Below are 20,036 nucleotides of genomic sequence, written 5' to 3'. Positions count from 1 at the left end.
GGTTGCAATATTTCACTTTTTACTGCCGTTTCACTATATATATATATATATATATATATATATAATCAAATTTACAACTTTATTCTATAAAATTCTCCTCCGTAGACACAAACATACTAAATGTATTCAAGGGCATGCCATACTTTAAAAGTACCTCAATATTCCAAGATTTGACAAATCACTGCAAATTTTAAACAAAAGACTAGGGAGGAGGAACTTAGTTGCTAAATGTAAATTGTTTGGTTTATTTTTTTGCATTGATATTTTTCAAGAAGTGAGCCATTCTTCAAAAATACCCCTCAATGACATTTTTATTTCACAGAGAAATTAAACAAATAAAATCAGATATGTGCAGTTTTAAAGATAAAATGAGAGGAATGTAATTTTGGCGCTTAATAATGTATCTAGGTTCATTCTTGTTTATGCACAAAAATGCAACATTACATTTCTCACAGCTTTGTTTTAAACATTTAACATTTTAGTGCCTCAGTTTAATAAGATGAGAAAGGTGATTTCAGACCAAACTTCTTATACAGGGCTAAGAGGGTTATAAATTACTTTAGTTATATTATCTTACACATTAAATGTGTAATTTGCCTCTATTTTTGTGTCAGAAGAATATTATCTTTAGTATGTTACTTTGTCTATAGACATTATTTTTTTAAAGAGAAATCTCATTGCTGCACAGAAAATATTTTTTTTGAAAATCCCAAAATTCAAGATAAAAAAAAAACACTTACATGAAAAACTGTATGGCCAAATTTCAAACTTTTCATTGATATAATCCCCTTGCAAACAGTGTAATCACAGCAGTGACGCATCAATAACATACAGATTTAAAACAAACATCTCAACTAAAATTTTAATCCTGCATTTGCCATACATCAAAGAGCGCAAATAAGATTGCTAGGATGTGACAGTGAAAGGACAAAGCTTACGGACATTACAGCATCAAACCATGAATACATAATGCAGCCCTGCTGATGGTATACACGGATTTAACGTAGTGAATCTGGTGTTTATTTGGAGAGGAAAAAAAGAGAAAGAAATAATTACCAATTGGCAGGGGAGGCTGAACATGAACAAATGAGTGCCGTTTGTAAGTCATAATATAGCCATACTCAATGAGGGAGGAGTTGAACTATGCCAGTGATCATTTTATCTTAAACAGAGCAGCCATCAGTCTTTTTCACGAGCTTGTTTTTGCATTCTCGTTTCCTTTTGTTGCTCCTCCACCTTCCAGTCCTCAAAACTGGTGTAAACACGTGATAGCAGATCATGTTCGGTCTTTCTTTTCATTGAAAATGATCATCTTTATGATGAAGTAAAAAAAAAAAAAAAAATGTATGAGATGTGTACTCCGGCCCGGCAGTAGAGAGTGGAGAAAGGAAGCAAGAGTTATAGCGTGGGAGGCTTGAGCCCGTACTTCTTGGCCACCTCCGTCTGGGCATAAGCAGCATCACAGAGGGAGTAAAGATGGGCCATCTCCATCTCTGACTTGGCCAGGTTGATGGCCTTGTTGAACATGTCTATAGCCTTGTCCAGATTGCCTCTGTGGGAAAAGAAAAAGGTACATTTTTGAAGGGACAATAACAAGAAGGACTGAAAGTAGAATCGAGAATTGTAAAATTCCTCAGGTATCTGAACAATTGAGTCATAACTTTTATTTATTACAATGTTACAACCCTGTAATAAGGCTGTAATAGCCACATCAACTTTTACACAAACTATTCAATACAATCAATGACCCAGAAATTAGGAATTTTACTCTGGGGGGGGGGGGGGGGTAGGGGGTATAGAAAAAATATATATTTTAGTGAGGCAATGTAACATTTTGGGCATCACAAACCTTTGGACTTCAATGGTTCCCATAGTTTCATAAGCAAAGTCGCATTTATTGTCAATTTCAATGGCTTTGCTAATGAGTTCAAGCCCCATTTCCAAATCTTGTTTCCATTGAAGCTGCAACAGACTGCAAACAGAAAGACAACTGTTAAGTATTTTCTTTGTTGAACTTAAGATATATTAACATTCTTTAAATACAAAAAAGGATAAAACTAACCCTTTGTGGACATATGTCGTGGCGTTGTCAGGCTCTAGTTCAATACATTTATCATACATTTCATCAGCCTTACCAAACTGTTGCTGGTCAGTTAATGCCTATCACAAAAGTAAAAAAAAAAGACAAAACATTATAGTTAAAGATATGAAGTAAACTCAAATACAATTTTATGGTTTTATGCCATCAAGGTGAAAAGTACCTGTGCATACAAAGCATAGCCCTCAGCACACTTTGGAAACCTCCTTATGACATCCTCAAAGCCATCCATGGCTTTTTGAACCTGGGATGTGTTGTTTCCAGTGTATGCCTGTCGGTACTACGAGGCAAAAAAAAGGGCAATTAATTTTATACTACTTTTATAGTAAAATTAAGATTTTCTCATATTAGGTTGTTCTGGTTGAAAGTCAACTGCAGTACATAACACCCATAAAGCCTTGTATCATCTCATTCAAATGTCACCACAAACAGTGCCAGAGCATAGGATTTAATGTGTAAACAATACCCACTTGTTGTACTTACCAATGCAAAGCACTTCTGGGCCTGGGCGAGTGCAGAGTCTGGTCGAAGTTTTATACACTCATCAAAATCACCCACAGCCTCCTCCACTTGATCCAGCAGAATCTTCAACTGAGAAGTGAAAATATTCCCAAATGTTTATCCATACATACAGTTTGTTGCTGTTAATTGTTGGGGAATGTTGCTAATTGTTGTTCCTAACACAGTTGTAAGGGAATGTTGCATAAAAAATAAAAGAAAATTTGTAGGCAAGTACTTAAGTAAATGGACATCAATGAAATTCCATTTAAGCCTAAGAGAACCCACGTAACACCCCTCATCTCACTCCACTGACTCCCAGTTGGGGCCAGAATCAAGTTCGAAGTTCTAACGCTGGCTACCACTAGAACAGCTCTCAGGTCATGATACAAGTTGCTATTAACACACACCCACTGAGAGATGCAGCCAGACAATGACTCCTGATTCTCCAAAAACTGTAAATGAAGATTACAGCCGGAAACTGGCTCAATTGAAAAAGGAAATCTCATTTATTAATACCATGAACATTCAACATAAGGGCTTGGTTTTTCAGCGTGTCTTTAGGTTAAAATTCCAACATGTATGTGACGTTGTCATACCTGTCCCCTGTGATGGTAGACATCAGCATTACGGGGGTCAATATCTGCAGCCATGTTGAAATCCTGCGTGGAGTGCTGGGGCTGCTGCTGCTGCATGTACATGCTTCCACGTTTAATGAGCGCATTAGCACGCAACTGAAACACATCACAAAGATACATTAATACTAATAGGATCAATAAGAGAGGCAAGCAGGGCGAGAGCTGTGGGAACAGAGCGAGGCTGGTGGCGCAAGTGATACAGCGACACCTGCGTGCCACACCTGACGCGAGTCCCAGGCCTGAACTTTACGTTGTTTTGATTAAGTTTGTACGACAATCGTCCGTGGGGGGCTGCCGCTTCACTTTTGTTTTGTAGGGTTTATTTTGGACATTAAAGTGTATGTTAAATGTTCGCCTGTTCCCGCCTCCTCCTTCCCTGAACACAAACCTTGTTACAAAAAGACTAGATACTACAAAGTCCTTTGATGTAAATGTCAACAAAATGTTTTAATCTCCGATAATTTTTTGGGGTTATAAAATATTAACCTATAGATGTTGCAGGATAGGTAGAGACAGGTAAATCTGATTATAGTATATTCATTTTAAGTATACATTTAATCCGTAATTTGGTAACTGAAAAAAATGTCAGTAAGAGACTGGATCTGAACTTTTGCAGGTGAGCAGCTAAACACACAACAAAAGGAAAACCTGGCCCACCAGGAAATTAATATTATGGAGAAAAAAAGAAAGAAAAATAAATAAATAAATAAAGATTATTTGATAATCATGATAATACTAATATATTATAATACAATATATGTTATAATTAAATTAACAATACCATTGATCTTTTATTTTTAACGTAAAACTGCAGGGACACCTTATTGCTTCTCTTTATTGCATGCAGTGCATCAGACTATGTATTTATATAACTACAACACAACTGTTGTGATTTGATGATCAGGCAACTGGAAAATAACACAGTTTCAACGCCAACATTAACTCGTATTTGGGCTATGAGCCCTAGCTAACATGCTAATAGTGTCCAGCAGATGGCACCACAAGCTCGTGCAGCGCTGTTAGAAGCATAGACCTGCACACCCAATGGACCCAACGTAACTGAGTGCCAAGTGCGGGCGCGGGTGTTAAGGTACTCGTGTGTGTGTGTTGCGGGAGAATAAAACGATTTGCAGGACTCCCGCAAAATAGAAATATCTATCAATAAAACATCTAAACTAATAAATTGTTATATATCTGTGGCACAAAAGCAAAAAGAACAACTAAAAATAGAAGCGATTTACATGTCAAAGTTTCTATTTATAACATATTTGCAGCATTGAACAATGTAGACAATCACAGACATAAGTGTTGGTTTCTTGACTTTTTGTTCAGTACTGAAGTCTTCATGCTGACAAATCCTCTGATTATAACAAACAGTGTAGATACTCTGAAAGATTCATTGTGCAGTCAGCTTCATTGATAATAACAGAGATCTGTGAGATCGAGATGAACTGAGACGTCAGCTTTTTAGATATTATTAAGGGAGCGCACTTTGAGCACATTCTGTCATTCCAAACCATCCACGCAGTAGCCTGCCTACTTTTATGTTAAATGAACAGTGGTTTGTGAATGTTAATGCTTTAATAACAAATAATTTATCGAGAGCATTTATGCTGATGTGTAGGTTGTGGCGACATGTAGGCTAACTTGAAAGTATTTCATGGAGGTACAGAAAAAAAAAATCGATTTATAAATTTTTGCAGGTGGGAGCTGGACAAAACATGAATGTTTTTCACAGATTTACACAATCTGAGTCATACAGAAAAAAGAAAAAAAATCACATCCTGCTATAATCTGTTACCTTGACACTGGCATTCTCCATGTTAATGACACGGTCAAGGTCAGGCTGTGCGGCTGTAGCGTTGCCTATCAGCAGGTAGAAGGTGGCTCTCAGCAGAAGAGCTTCAGCTGTGTACCTGCCACCAGACTCAATCTCCTTTGTGCACTCACTGATGATCTTATCATAGTTCTCCTCCTCCATATACTGCTTAGCCCTTAGATAGCCTGAGCTGAGGAAACATTTCTTTTTCATTTAGGAAATAATTGATTCAAATGTGGAACAAAAAACTATTATACATTAGCAGTACAGCATTTTTTTATTTATTTAAGAAATAGAAAGTTTATACTGAGTTAAGTGAATGAAAGTGACTTATACTTAGTTGTGACTGTATTATAATAATGTAACAGTAAGACACTCTAAACATTTAGGATTTAAAAGCAACAAAAGGAAACACTGTCAACAAAAGCACAAACAGCGAATGAACAAATCTCAGTGTGTATTGGCAAAATAGAATACCATAATTTCTCACCTTCCTGTGACCTCTGAAGCCTCACCCTCTTTATCTTTATCCTCATCCTTCTTTTCGCCTTTCTGTAGGGGCTGTGAAATGATGTCATCAGTAAAGGAGCTGAAGTAGGACTTGATAAACTGAGGAGATGGCATAAGAGGCTCCCGATTCTGAGAAAAGCAAACATGACAGAGCAAAAAATAAATAAAAAATAAGGTAGATTCTATAAATATGAAATACAGTTTACATTTAAGTTTGAGATCTGTACCATTCCATCACATTCCCACCTTGTATTTCTCTTTGGCCTTTTCTTTTCCCAGCTGTTTCAGCACCTTGTCTGCAAGTAGCATACTCTGCTGGTTCTGGAAAACCTCCAGAATACATACTGCTGTCACATCTACACAAAGTAGAAACATATTTGTGACTGAAACACATGTTATGCCAGATAATAGAATGTAGTCAATAACTAAGTTTACATGTGCACCAATAATGCGATTATTTCTAAAAAATCAGAGTACGGTCAGTAAGATGTTTACATGACACAAGCAGACCTCTTCGCTGAAATTTGTATTATTCTGATTATTCACAAATCAGTATGGTTATACCACACTCATATAGGCATTTATCATGTATTTTCTTTGACATATTGATCTCTCCTGCCATTGAAGCTAGATCTGTGTCTATCAAGAAGAGATGCTTAAATGAGAACACTAGTGCACTATTTATGAAGGCTATATCTTTAACACCAAGCATATCTGCTGACTCTGTTGATTTTCTCCTTGATCCTTTTAACTCAAAAGTTAAAAGTGCAATTGATGATATTGCTCCTGTGAAAGTCAGGAAGAGTGGCAGACAAAAAGCACCTTGGAGAAACTCAACAGCAGTGCAAAATATGAAAAGACAATGCAGAAAAGCAGAGCTCATGTGGCGGAAGACAAAACTTGTAGTCCATTATAACATCTATAAAGACAGCATCCATGCTTTCAATATTGAACTAGGCAAAGCTAGACAGACTTTTTTCTCAAATATTATAAACAGTAAACACACACACTCTTTTTGCTACTGTAGAGAGACTGACAAACCCCCCAAGCCAGATTCCCAGTGAAATGCTCTCAGAGAGCAAGTGCAGTGAGTTTGCCACCTTCTTCTCTGAGAAAATCAATAATATCAGAAAGGTGATCAGCTCATCCTTGAGTTGCGCTGGGGTCAGACAGATTAAACCGCAACCTGAGAAAGTAGTTACTATGTCTGATTTTGAAGAAATTGATGGCAAAATTTTGGAAGGTACTGTACAGTACAGCACCTTAAAACATCAACCTGCGCCCTTGACGCACTTCCCAAATCTTTCTTCAAAAGTGTGTTTAACCTAACCTAAACCAAGTTAGTTTTCCAAACCCCCTGAAAACCGCAGTTGTCAAGCCCCTCCTGAAAAAGAGCAATCTGGATAAGACCATATTAAACAACTATAGACCAATCTCAAATCTTCCTTTCATAGGCAAGATCATTGAAAAAGTTGTTTTCAATCAGCTGAACAAATTCTTAAGCTCAAATGGATACTTTGACAATTTTCAATCTGGTTTCCAATCGCATCACAGCACAGAGACAGCACTCTAGACATGTGCCGGTATTCGGTAATGCGATAAATCGCGGTAATGAATATGCACGATATTGTTATCGCGGGGACTTCAAAATACCGTGAAAAATACTAGATCCGAATTTAGATTTTTAGAACGCGCATCAGCTTATTTTCCATCAACCGCTTAAAAAACAATGCGTATATGCTGTGCAAAACACATGTGCACTTTGATGTAAACAATCCCCACATCACATGTATAAGCACTGTGTGAATGCAGTGTGCACTCTAGTCTAATGTAAACAATCCTCACATGGAGAAGAAGCACGGCGGAAGGAGGAACGCTGCCGACTATTTATCCCCCGCATGGCTGCCTGGCTGCCAACTCTCACGCATTCAGCAGCTTGAGACTCACGCAATTGACACTTTCACACGGTCTCGCGCCACACATCCATTTTCTCACCCAGAGAAAAATCGCGGAGCAAAGAGGACACTGACACCGACAGACTAGACAGAGCAGGTTACTTTTGATATGAAAAAATATCAGCTCTCAGGTTTTATAACGAAATTCAGACAATAAATACTGTTTTGGTGCTTGTAAATGTGACGTGACAGATCGCGCGCCTCAGATCAAGTAAACCGATCATCTGTTACTTTTTATTAAAGATACAGTACAACCCACCGAAAGGTACGTACTTTCGATCAATCAGTGTTTTTCAACCACGGAAAGAGGTCAATAACACTGCAGGAGAACAATTATGTCACAGAACGTTACATTTACCTCAGGAAAGCCATTTAATGTTAGTTGACTATAAGAAAATAGCTATAGAGAGGAGTATTTTGCTAAATATGTGCACTATATTATTTTAATATATGTTTACTTGTCATTATATAATTGTTATTATAATGAAAATTACGGCATATTACATTTTTATATTTATATTATTATTATATTTATATTGTATGCATTATATTTAATTTCTCTCTGTATGTTTACAGCATTATGTGAGATATATTTTTTCTTGAGAAACATTTAAATGCAGGCTATCTACTGTAGCCTACCTAATATTTATCCAAATGAGTCAATATTGAATCAAGATTGAAATTAAATCCAAGAATTTAATTGAAATCATGAAAATTGTGTTAAGCAATAATACAAACAGTAGCCTCAGTAACCATGTAAACACTATAACATGTTGTCACTAAAAAATAAAATTAATGTTTTGACAATCACAATTACACATTGTGATGCAAGTTTTTTTTTAGATACCCCCAATCCGTCTGTTTCTCTTGTGCAATTAAAATATCGTGATAATACCGTATACCGTGATAAAAGCTCAATCAATTAATCGCAGCATGAAAATTTGATACCGGCACATGCCTACAGCACTCATAAAGATAATAAACGATATTCGCTTAAATACTGATACAGGCAAATTATCAGTGCTAGTACTACTCGACCTCAGTGCTGCATTTGACACCGTCGATCACAACATACTTCTTGAAAGCCTGGAAATCTGGGTCGGGCTTTCCGGGATAGTCCTGAAATGGTTCAGGTCATACTTAGGAGGGAGAGGTTATTATGTGAGTATAGGAGACCATAAGTATGAGTGGACCTCCATGACATGCGGAGTCCCTCAAGGCTCAATTCTTGCGCCACTCCTATTCAACCTTTACATGCTCCCAATGAGCAAAATAATGAGAAAGAACCAAATCGCTTACCATAGCTATGCAGACGACACACAGCTCTCCTTAGCCCTATCGCCTAACGATTACAGCCCCGTTAACTGCCTGTTCCAATGCATTGATGAAGTAAACAGTTGGATGTGCCAAAACTTTCTTCAGTTAAACAGACAAAACTGAAATCATTGCGTTTGGAAACAAAGATGAAGTTCTCAAGGTGAACGCATACCTTCACTCTAGGGGTCAAACAACTAAAAATCAAGTCAGGAATCTGGGTGTGTCTCTAGAGTCAGACCTTAGTTTCAGAAATCATGTCAAAGCAATAACTAAATCAGCATACTATCACCTGAAAAATATTGTAGTGATTGGGACGAGACCGCCTATGCGAGTCCGAGTCGAGACCGAGTCCGTTGGTTTTCAAATACAGTCGAGTCCGAGTCAAGACCGAATCTTTGAGGAAGCAAGTCCGAGTCGAGATTTTGTCTCGACATGTCAGTTTTGATATTTATGATGTAATATCACCCCAGTTAAAAATCAACAGTTAGGCCTACAGACTAAGCTAGATTGGGAATTGTTTAGAGGTCTTAATATGGACCTATGGAATTGTCTTAACGTCTTAATATGGACCAGGGGCGTAGCAAGCTTTTCAAAAGTGCGGGGGATGGATGTGACATTTAAATGTTAGCATTAACAGCTATTAATGACTAAAAAGCTTAAAAGGAACTTTGTTGTATATGCTGGGGTACAATTTATAAATGATCGTTCTTTCCCACTGGATTTTGTAAAACTATGTTGTGTGTCCCTCTGTCCCTTTATGGGGGGTTCGGGGGCATGCTCCCCCCAAATTTTTTTTGTACATTTTAAGGTTAAAGGTGCCATATGTAATAATTGATGTAAAAATATCCAAAAAATGAGCTACACGTATCAAAAGAATGAGAAGAAATAAGTGCAATGATGTCATTAAAAAAATGACAAGTTATAGTGCTGCCGAGATATAAACCTGCATTAGCATGCTAAATTACTAGCCCCGGCCCGGCTGGTGTCTAATACCAGTTTCGGCCATGGGAGGCGGTATGCGGGCAACATACATAACCACCAGCCAAACTGCAACACACGAATAACTCGCATGGCTTGTATCTCTTTAATCTCTAAAAATCTCCAAATGCTCCACGTGAAACTGCGGTCTTACTATAGTGTCAATTGATTTGATTAATATGCGGGAGGGAGAGAGAGCAGGACCGCGCTCGTGTTGTTTGAAGACGTGAGAGTGCGCGCGCGCGGCCGAGCTCTCTCTCTCTCTCTCTCTCTCTCTCTTTCTCTGCTCTTAATGCGCCCTGTCAAGCGCAGCGGCAGCAGTCATTCTATTCTACATCCCTCACCGATCAAAATAGGCTTTGGCGGGACAAAGCGGACTATTTGACGGTTTTAGAAGATTAACAACCTGAAACTAAAAAACAGACTAGAGTAGGCCAATTTTCTGGAGGTATACTGCCCCCATCTGGTATGGAATATGTGGAGTATGAATTGATTTTTTGACATAAGGCATCTTTAAACAATCTGATGCACTTTGAGAGCTCAAAATTAAAAGCTTCAACCGGGTTCGACCCATGACCTGTGCACATTGAACAAAGAAAAAACATTGACTTGTTGTGCCTAAAGAGGGCTCAAACATCTTTTTAGTTATGATATAGAGTCTCCTATTATGCTATAGAATAGGAAAATTACAATACTTTTGTCCTAATTTCTTCACTTGTAAAAAATAAACCCTTGAGCTTTTATTTTTGGAGAAAAGTGTGAGCAAAGTACACTTTTCTTTAATTCACGCTGCACAAACAGAATGCCTAAGTCTTGTGCGGTTTAGTCTAAACAACGAAATATAATACTGAAAACACTCGACATGTCAACAAAACATAAACATAACATATTCCTAAACACATATCAAGCTTATTTAAAAACCTCGAATGCATAAACACTCATTCAAAGTACCTGGAAAAGGGAGATGTAAATAACCATAAGTTCCCGCCTCCTCAGCACGAGCTGACCGATAAATCTAACACACCAAGAGAGGCGGGACTTAAGGCAGAACAGCCAATCATCAGCCGGTCACACTCAAAGCCGGTGTAATTTTTTGAGAGGAATGGGGAGAAGAGACGCAGAGAGCGCAGACACAGCGCGGCCAGAGAAACGACTGAACGAGAGCGACTGTAGTAAGGCGTTTGTGCAAAACTGTAGAAAAAGTGCGGGTGTTGAACCCTCTCACCGGGAAAGTGATGGGGACCGCCTATGCCGAGTCAAGACCGAGTCTTTGAAGGGTCGAGTCCGAGTCATTGAAGGAACAAGTCCGAGTCGAGTCCGAGAGAGCAGAAATCGGTCTCGAGTCCGGTCTCGGACTACTACATCATTATTGTAATGGACTTCTCACTGGCCTTCCCAAAAAGACCATAAGACAGTTGCAGCTCATACAGAACGCTGCTGCCAGGATTCTGAGCAGAACCAGAAAATATGAACGTATCACACCAGTCCTCAGGTCTTTACACTGGCTGCCAGTTACATATATGATTGATTTTAAAGTATTATTACAGGTATATAAATCACCAAATGGCCTAGGACCACAATACATTGCAGACATGCTCACTGAATATAAACCCAACAGATCACTCAGATCATTAGGATCACATCAGCCTGAAATACCAAGGATTCACTCTAAGCATGGCAAGACCGCCTTTAGCTACTATGCCAGCCGTAGCTGGAACCAGCTTCCAGAAGAGATCAGATGTGCTCCTACAGTAGTCACATTCAAATCCAGACTCAAAACAGATCTGTTTAGCTGTGCATTTACTGAATGAGCAATGTGCCACTGTTCGTCCGACTGTTTGTACTGCAATTTTTTTTTTTTTATTCAAAGCGGTTTTAATTAATCTGATTGCTTTTGATTATTTTTATTTCTTCTGATTATTTTAATTTCTTCTGATTATTTTAATTTCTTCTGATTATTTTAATTTCTTCTATTTAAAGCACTTTGAATTACCACCGTGTATGAAATGTGCTATATAAATAAACTTGCCTTGCCTTGCATACAGTATGCATGTTACTTACCGGCAAAATAATTTAATGTAAATATGGTTACTAAGATTACAGACTTAATCTCATTAATTTGATTGAAGTATTGCGTTTACATGAGGTAAAGTTTAATCGCAATATTGCCAAACTCCCATTATAATCGCATTATGAAGGTGCATGTAAATGCACTCAAGGAAGTTATTTTTTAATTAAAACAATTGATGGTAATTAATGACAACTTGATTTAATGGCCAATATCAGTGATTGTGAGAACAGGTTGTTTAGAAACATAAGGTGCTTAAAAACAACCTAAAAATATAAGAGGTTGAAACAAGTCACATGACTTTAAAATTAAAATCTTCCACCAAAGCACAAATTCTAGTAAAATTCAAAACAAACACCACAGAAACACAATTGAAATCAAACCAGAAATAATGTTAACCTTCTAGGCATTCCCTCTTTTTATCCAGTTTTTCCAGTGCTTTGGCACGCCTAAAAAGTGCTTTTACATAGCAAGGATTCAGTTCGACTGCCTGAGAGCAATCCTGTATCACTTCTGCCCATTTCATCTGAAACACAAAAATGAACAAAAAGCAATCGTTCAGACATGTAACACTTTGTGATGATGCTACAAATGATGATCTGACAGACAAACCTGTTGCTCGTAGGCTGCAGCTCTATTCTGGTAGAAGGTGGACAGATCTGCTTTCTGTTCTTTGGGACATAGGCTGATGGCTTCTGTGTAGCACTGGATGGCCTGCTCATATTTGCCAGCCTTGAAGTATTTGTTGCCCTTATTCTTGGCAGACTGTGCTCTGTCAAGAGGACTCTGGATGGGCAGACAATTATTTTAAATAAAACTATTAAGACTGCATGATGAATAGAACATATGATAGGAACAAAACTGCATGCTCTAACGTAGTGTAATTTAATCTGCTCTATTGGTATTGAAATACTTTGTTAAAAAGCGTTTTTATTAAATCCAGAACCGAAATTAACTAGAGCACTTTTCAATTTGCATACATAGTAACTTCCAACACAAATGTATACCACTGTCATTAGAAAATGTGAAAATTGTAGCGTATATGATAGTTAAACAAACAAAAAGATGCAATTCATTTTTCAGAAGGCATGCTACATACAAGTAATTCATAAAAATCTGACATGACATCAGCAAACAGACCAACATATAAAAATTCACTTAATTTCATGTATTATGATATCAAGTTAATTTTGCTACATTTGTAGGCATGAGGGCTGGAAGCTGGAGACACATGTTTGATTTTGTTTGTCAGAGCAAGCCTGTAATAGATTAAATGGGTTCTATTATGTTTTTCCAACTTTGGTTAGTGTGTAATGTTGCGGTTTGAGAAAAAAAAAAAAAAAGATCTGCACAAGGTTACAAAAATTCACAGTCCACTCCAAGGGGAGATTTTCTCTTTTTTACAGAAAAGACTTTAAAGGAAAACTTCACCCATTTGAATTAAGCTTTGTATCGTTAGAAACCCAGTCATATTTTTGAATGGTTTTGCATTATTCCCTCATTTTCCCCCGAGACGGGAGAAATGCGGATTTCAGTATTGCAGTTCCACTTCCTGCATATAATGATGTGAAAATTATCATTATGCGTCATTCTAAGCAGAAGTCCCATATCTTTGTAGAGGGGTTGAGACTACAAACATTTGTTCCTAATTTTTCCAAGGGGTGGGACCCACTCACGCTACAGGACCTATTACAGATAAGTAGGTAGGAACTTCACTTGCAGAAACTAAAAGCAATATCCGCCATCTTGTTTGGAAGCTAAGCTGGGGCGGACTGGTGGTGCCTGTGCTCTCATTGTGCGCCTATACGGTAGGGGTGTGCCATATCATACCGTCCACGATAATACCGGTATACATTTTTACATGATAAAAAAAAGTGTCATATCGCGATATCAATGATATAGCGACGCGATGACGTATGGCGCATTTACGTTCCCTAGCACGCACAACAACAACACCTGTCTGAGCGCGAGAGCAGCCTGTCAGCCTCCGATGACGATTTAGCAATTTCACAAACAGCTTGAGTGTTCAGCGGGGCTGCCGACGCGCGTCTTCTCTCGCGCGCGTTTAGGAGTCGGGACATGACTGAATGGTCTCTTGCACAATCGGGCCATCAGTGCATCGTAACTAAAGTTTATAATCTTCAAGTCTTCTTAATTCTCATCGGTTTAAACATTCAAGCGGTTTTAAACTATCCGGTATTAAACTATTATTTTACATTTGATTACATTTTTGAGTCTACTCCACCAGGATACTGTTATAAGCATGAGCCCCGTCTGATCGGTCGTGGCGGCGGTGTTGCAACAATCTATAGAGATATTCTTAATGTTACTCAGAAAACAGGTCACAGGTTTAATTCGTTTGAAGTACTTGTGCTAAATGTTACGCTCTTAGATGCAAGAAACAAATCCATATTATCTCTAGCCTTGGCTACCCTATATAGACCTCCAGGGCCCTATGCTGACTTCCTAAAAGAGTTTGCATACTTTCTCTCAGATCTATTGGTCAATGTCGATAAAGCAATAATTGTTGGAGACTTTAACATACACGTAGATAATACAAATGATGCGTTAGGGGCTGCGTTTACAGATTTATTAAACTCCTTTGGGGTCACGCAAAACGTCAGTGGTCCCACTCATCGTCTAAATCATACACTAGATTTAATTATATCATATGGAACCAATCCAACTGATATAAATATTATACCGCAAAGTGATGATCTCACTGATCATTACATGGTAACTTGTATAATACGTACTGCTGAAATTTGTCATGTTGCGCCACGTTATAGACCAGGCAGAACAATCCTTCCAACCACTATAGATAGATTCTCAAATAGCTTACCTGATCTATCTCAGCTGCTCAGTGCACCCAAACAAACAGATGAACTAGAGGAAATGACTAGCAGTTTGAGCACCATGTTCTCTAGTACACTAGATACTGTTGCACCAATTAGATTAAAAAAGGTTAGAGAGAAAACTAAAGCACCATGGTACAACAGTGCTACGCATGCAATCAAGAGAGAAACTCGTAACTTAGAGCGTAAATGGAAACAAACTAATTTAGAGGTCTTTAGAATCGCGTGGAAAGACAGTATGTCACGTTATAAAAAGGCTCTAAAAGCAGCCAGGGCTGAGCATCTCCGCAAACTAATAGAAAATAACCAAAATAATCCAAGGTTTTTATTCAACACCGTGGCTAGACTAACAAATAAACAAACATCACCAGAGCAAAATATTCCATTACAATATAGTAGTAATGATTTTATGAATTACTTCAATGAGAAAATAGAAAGCATCCGAAACACAATTGTAAATATACAATCCTCTATGATGTCTTATGATTCAGCCTCAATTATGGCCCCTCTAGAACAACTACACCGCTTTACAACTATAGGACAGGAAGAGCTAAATAAACTTATCATTGCATCTAAACCAACAACATGTTTATTAGATCCAATACCCACTAAACTACTGAAAGAAGTGTTACCTGTAGTCGAAGAGCCTCTTCTTAATATTATTAACTCGTCTTTATTTTTAGGTCATGTTCCAAAAATATTCAAGCTGGCAGTAATAAAACCTCTCATTAAGAAACTGCAATTAGATCCAAATAACTTAGCAAATTACAGACCCATCTCAAATCTTCCATTTATGTCTAAAATACTAGAAAAAGTTGTGTCCGCTCAATTGTGCTCTTTCTTACAAGAAAATGATATCTATGAAAAATTCCAGTCGGGATTCAGACCGCATCATAGCACAGAAACTGCGCTAGTTAAAATTACAAATGATTTACTTTTAGCTTCTGACCAAGGCTGTATCTCAATACTAGTTCTACTCGATCTTAGGCTGCGTTCGATACTATCGATCATAAAATACTCTTGGATCGACTACAAAACTACACTGGTGTTCAGGGACAGGCATTAAGCTGGTTTAGATCGTACTTATCAGACCGTTACCATTTTGTCTGTTTAAATGGGGAAAAATCAAAGATAACGTCAGTAGACTATGGAGTGCCGCAAGGATCGGTGTTAGGCCCTCTGCTATTCTCAATATATATGCTCCCACTTGGTAATATTATAAGAAAACATGCAATTAATTTCCACTGTTATGCTGATGACACTCAATTATATATCTCATCACGACCAGATGAAAACACTAACTTATCTAAATTGACAGAGTGTCTAAATGATATAAAATGCTGGATGAAGTGTAATTTCCTGCTATTAAATTCAGATAAAACGGAGGTACTACTTATTGGTCCAAAAAACTACCCACAAAATCCCTTACAATACAACTTTAATTTAGAAGGATGTCCTGTTACTTTATCCACTACAGTAAAAGACCTGGGTGTTATACTAGACCGCAACTTGACTTTCGAAAATCATATTTCATATATTACAAGAACAGCCTTTTTCCACCTTAGAAACATTGCTAAGCTACGCAACATGCTATCTGTTTCTGATGCAGAAAAGTTAGTTCATGCATTCATGACCTCGAGACTAGATTACTGTAATGCTTTATTAGCTGGCTGTCCTGCATCCTCAATCAACAAGCTACAGTTAGTGCAAAATGCAGCTGCTAGAGTTCTTACTAGATCAAGAAAATATGATCATATAACACCTATTTTATCATCTCTACACTGGTTACCTATTAAGTTACGTATCAATTACAAAGTATTCCTACTGACCTATAAAGCCCTAAATGGTTTAGCTCCTGTGTATTTAACAGACCTTCTATCGCCATACAATCCATCGCGCTCTTTAAGATCACTAAATTCGAGGCTTCTGGTCATTCCTAGGATATCTAAGTCCACTAAAGGAGGGAGGGCGTTCTCGCATTTAGCTCCTAAACTCTGGAATAGCCTTCCTGATATTGTACGAGACTCAGACTCGCTGTCCCAGTTTAAAACTAGATTAAAGACGCATCTCTTTAACCAAGCATTCACTTAATGCTTAACCTTTGATACTACTGCTGAATCAGTTCGAATGCATTAACATTATGAACATCAGCTATACTAATTATTTCCCATCTGCCTTTCTGCTGTTATCTCGGGACGCTAGTCCCGAGGTAAATAGCGTTCGTCAGCTCCAGTTTGTATCCAGCCTCTCACGGAGACTTCAGATGCCCCAACGCCTGTGAAGAGACGACTCGACGCCTGTGAAGAGACGACTCAAAGCCGGCGATATGTTATGCCATAAATTAATACTTGATTAACTAACTGTATTTTTCTATGTACATTTCCGAAATGCAATTTCTGTAAAGCTGCTTTGAGACAATGTGTATTGTGAAAAGAGCTATACAAATAAATTTGAATTGAATTGAATTGAATTATGTTTCTGTAGTATTTCTGAATACTGGTGTTAGACCTACACACATTTAACATTTAATTCAAAGATTGAAATCAAGCTTCCTTGTGTTGTGTAAACTCTTAACAACAAAATTACCACATTGTAAAAACGCAATGAGTGAGCAAACATTTAGGCGAGATAAACATAATAAGAAAATTTTCAACAACAACAAAAAAAAATTCTATATCGTCATAAATATCATTATCACAAATATTCTTGAAATATCGTAATATAATTTTTAGGCTATATTGCCCACCCCTACTATACGGACACAGAGATTTCGTCCAGGAGAAATTGGCATTGTTGAAATTCTTTGCAGCAGACGGACTCTACCTTCCGCCATTGTCTTAACTTCACACCGCCTGTTAGCTTAGCTTAGATATACAAACGAGGAGTGATTCACTAATGAGTTCGCCAACTAACTAGACATTTTGTGTGAAATTAATTTCAAGCTCTGGTGGTAGCTAGCCTTGTAGACGGAAGAGCGAATTCTCTGTTAGGTGGACACCTCATAAGCGGTGTTCTGGATTAGTGGGAGTGGCATGTGGAACTGTGCAATGTGGTGCATTGTGGGAGTTGTTGTCATATATACAAATGCGCCCAAAAGTTACTTTGTCTTTCCTCGGTCAAGAAGGCACCAAATTCGAAATTTATGTTACATTTCGACTACATATATGACCAACTTTCAATAAAGATTAATGTTCCTATGGATGAAATGCTCCTTTAAGAACTACAACAAACGGCTTGTTGGGACTACAACGCGCTTCTTCCAGATCTTGTTAATTCACAATGTCACTCATTTAAATAACCCTGTAAGTATGTTTTATTATTTGTTGTGTAACTTTCAATTAACAATTCCAATTATAACTTTTATGCTGTAGCTACGATGTTAACAAAGGGCAAAGCTGTTTGGCTCCGCTAGCCTGCTAGGCTAGCTAACAGAACAGTGTTGATGTTGTGTTTAGCTACGGTGCTCTCGCTTTTGTAAGACTGTTCACCGATCCTTAGGAACTTACCACTCTGAAACGTGTCCACAAAAATTAGCAAAAAGAGGTGTGGCATTTCCACGCTCTAAGCTGCCAATCACAACAAACAGGGCCATCTAACAATCAGAGCACATTTCGTATTTCTGAAGGAGGGGTTTTATCGAAACAGGAACTAAACTGAGTGTTTGAGACAGACTGGGAAGAGAGGTGCTGCAATGTAAAATATGAGAAAAATAATGAGATTTTAGAACAGCCACGCAAGAAAACCTAGCCTATTCTAGTACACCCCAAAAATAAAATCAAGACTTTGTCATACTAAATATTTTTTAATCACACTGATATGCAGTATGATTAAAAACTAGTTTGACAAAAAAATAATCAAGTCAAACAGTCCACTCACAAATCAAACACCATTATGTTTTTTTTCTTCTTGCGAATCGAGATGGACTCCAGAGCTCGACCCAGACTATGTAACTGAACGAATCCTATACCTTATAGTCTAAGCATACACAGGTACATGTTCGACAACATTTTTACGTTTTAAATGTTGTTAAACTAGAGGCGACGCTGTCAACACGAAGTGCAATAAAAGTAACAGATAAAAGACTAATAGTTAACAAGGAAACTGTCACATGTGGCTTTTTGCCTCAGTCTGACCATCTCCCCGCCCTCGCATAGATACAACACACACCACCAGAATTTAATATAAAACCGCGACCTTTAGGCGTATGATCAAAATATATTCTGCATCAGGGTTATCAAACCAAGGGCATCTGACTAACTTACCCTAGCAGCCAGACTGAACTGATTTTTAATCACAGATGATGTTTAGGAGCTCAAGTTTGGAAGCTAACGTTAGCTGGCTATTGCACATTCGCTAAGACGGGCTAGTTTGTCAAGCGGTGTCCTTGACTGGGAGTGCAGTAATGTTAGGGTGTCAAGAAAAAATATACGCGCAAAATGACAGGTCCACATATACAAATGATGTGTATAAAGAGAAAAAGAACAGTAAGGCTTTATAATTGGGGACATTACCATGTTCTCCAGCTCTGGGTTAGTCGGTCCGTGCTGGCCCTGGACAGAGCTAGCGCTTCCTTCGGGAGTTTTCCTCTCTCCATTCTTTTTCCCTTGCTTTCCCTTGCTGCGACTTCGGTTCCACAGGTAAACAGCTCCGACGCCTAGGACGATCGGTGTCCCTACTAGGAGTGCCAGCTGCCAGCGGGGGAGCCCACTCCCGGACTGAGGCTCTACGGGCTTCGACGCAGCCATCATCCACGCAGCAGCACTCAGCTAACGCGCAAACTCACACACTCACTTGCGTGCGCGCGCAACAACGAACCACCTCCTTTACAGAAGTTACTGGGGAGGTCACCGCGCGGAACAGTATCATGGGATACTGGAGGACTGTACAGACTGATCTTGTTTTTTTCTTATGTGTTTTCAAATATTTTCTGTCTTATTGGTTGGAGACAAAGATTCATTCACTGCCCACTTTTGCTAGGAAACATAGGCTATTATTTTTGAAATGCTGTTGGATGATATATATATATATATATATATATATATATATATATATATATATATATATATATATATATATATATATATATATATATTATTATTATTATTATTATTATTATTAATAGCCTAATGTTGATTCTGTAAAAAAAATAAAAATTAATTTATACATGCAAGCGTATGTATGAAGATGAAAACGTTTCTGTATTCAGGAGACTTTATTTGTAATTATTATCCATTACTGGAATGTCCCAGAAATGTTTTGGAATAAAAAGAGCTTGCATGGTCTCGAATGAAGACCTTTCT

At 37.9% G+C, this 20,036-nt stretch overlaps 1 protein-coding gene across 1 annotated transcript; it reads right to left on the bottom strand.

Moving 5' to 3' along the window:
• Positions 1 to 217: 217 nt before the first annotated feature.
• Positions 218 to 19,582, bottom strand: tomm70a (translocase of outer mitochondrial membrane 70 homolog A (S. cerevisiae)). The gene is made up of 12 exons (XM_077198832.1): positions 19,248 to 19,582; positions 12,494 to 12,667; positions 12,281 to 12,407; positions 5,810 to 5,919; positions 5,544 to 5,692; positions 5,036 to 5,243; positions 3,196 to 3,330; positions 2,582 to 2,689; positions 2,262 to 2,378; positions 2,063 to 2,160; positions 1,850 to 1,972; positions 218 to 1,552 (listed from the first exon to the last, which is right to left on the bottom strand). Exons 1-12 carry the CDS (start codon positions 19,482 to 19,484, stop codon positions 1,399 to 1,401), a joined length of 1,740 nt encoding a protein of 579 aa, XP_077054947.1. The 5' UTR covers positions 19,485 to 19,582; the 3' UTR covers positions 218 to 1,398.
• Positions 19,583 to 20,036: the final 454 nt, after the last annotated feature.

The sequence above is a fragment of the Siphateles boraxobius genome, unplaced genomic scaffold, assembly GCF_051911475.1.
Source record: "Siphateles boraxobius isolate OS27281-9 unplaced genomic scaffold, OSU_SipBor_1 41, whole genome shotgun sequence".
Taxonomy (NCBI): domain Eukaryota; kingdom Metazoa; phylum Chordata; class Actinopteri; order Cypriniformes; family Leuciscidae; genus Siphateles; species Siphateles boraxobius.
Note: the sequence above shows the minus strand (reverse complement) of the source record. Positions and strands in the feature narration are given on the sequence as shown.

Coding starts and splice junctions, on each gene's coding strand:
- tomm70a (XM_077198832.1), bottom strand. CDS start 19,484: ATGATGGCTGCGTCGAAGCCCGTAGAGCCTCAGTCCGGGAGTGGGCTC. Junction 12,408..12,493: donor CTGCAGCCTACGAGCAACAG/GTTTGTCTGTCA, acceptor TTTGTGTTTCAG/ATGAAATGGGCAGAAGTGAT. Junction 1,553..1,849: donor GGAACCATTGAAGTCCAAAG/GTTTGTGATGCC, acceptor CTTTTCCCACAG/AGGCAATCTGGACAAGGCTA.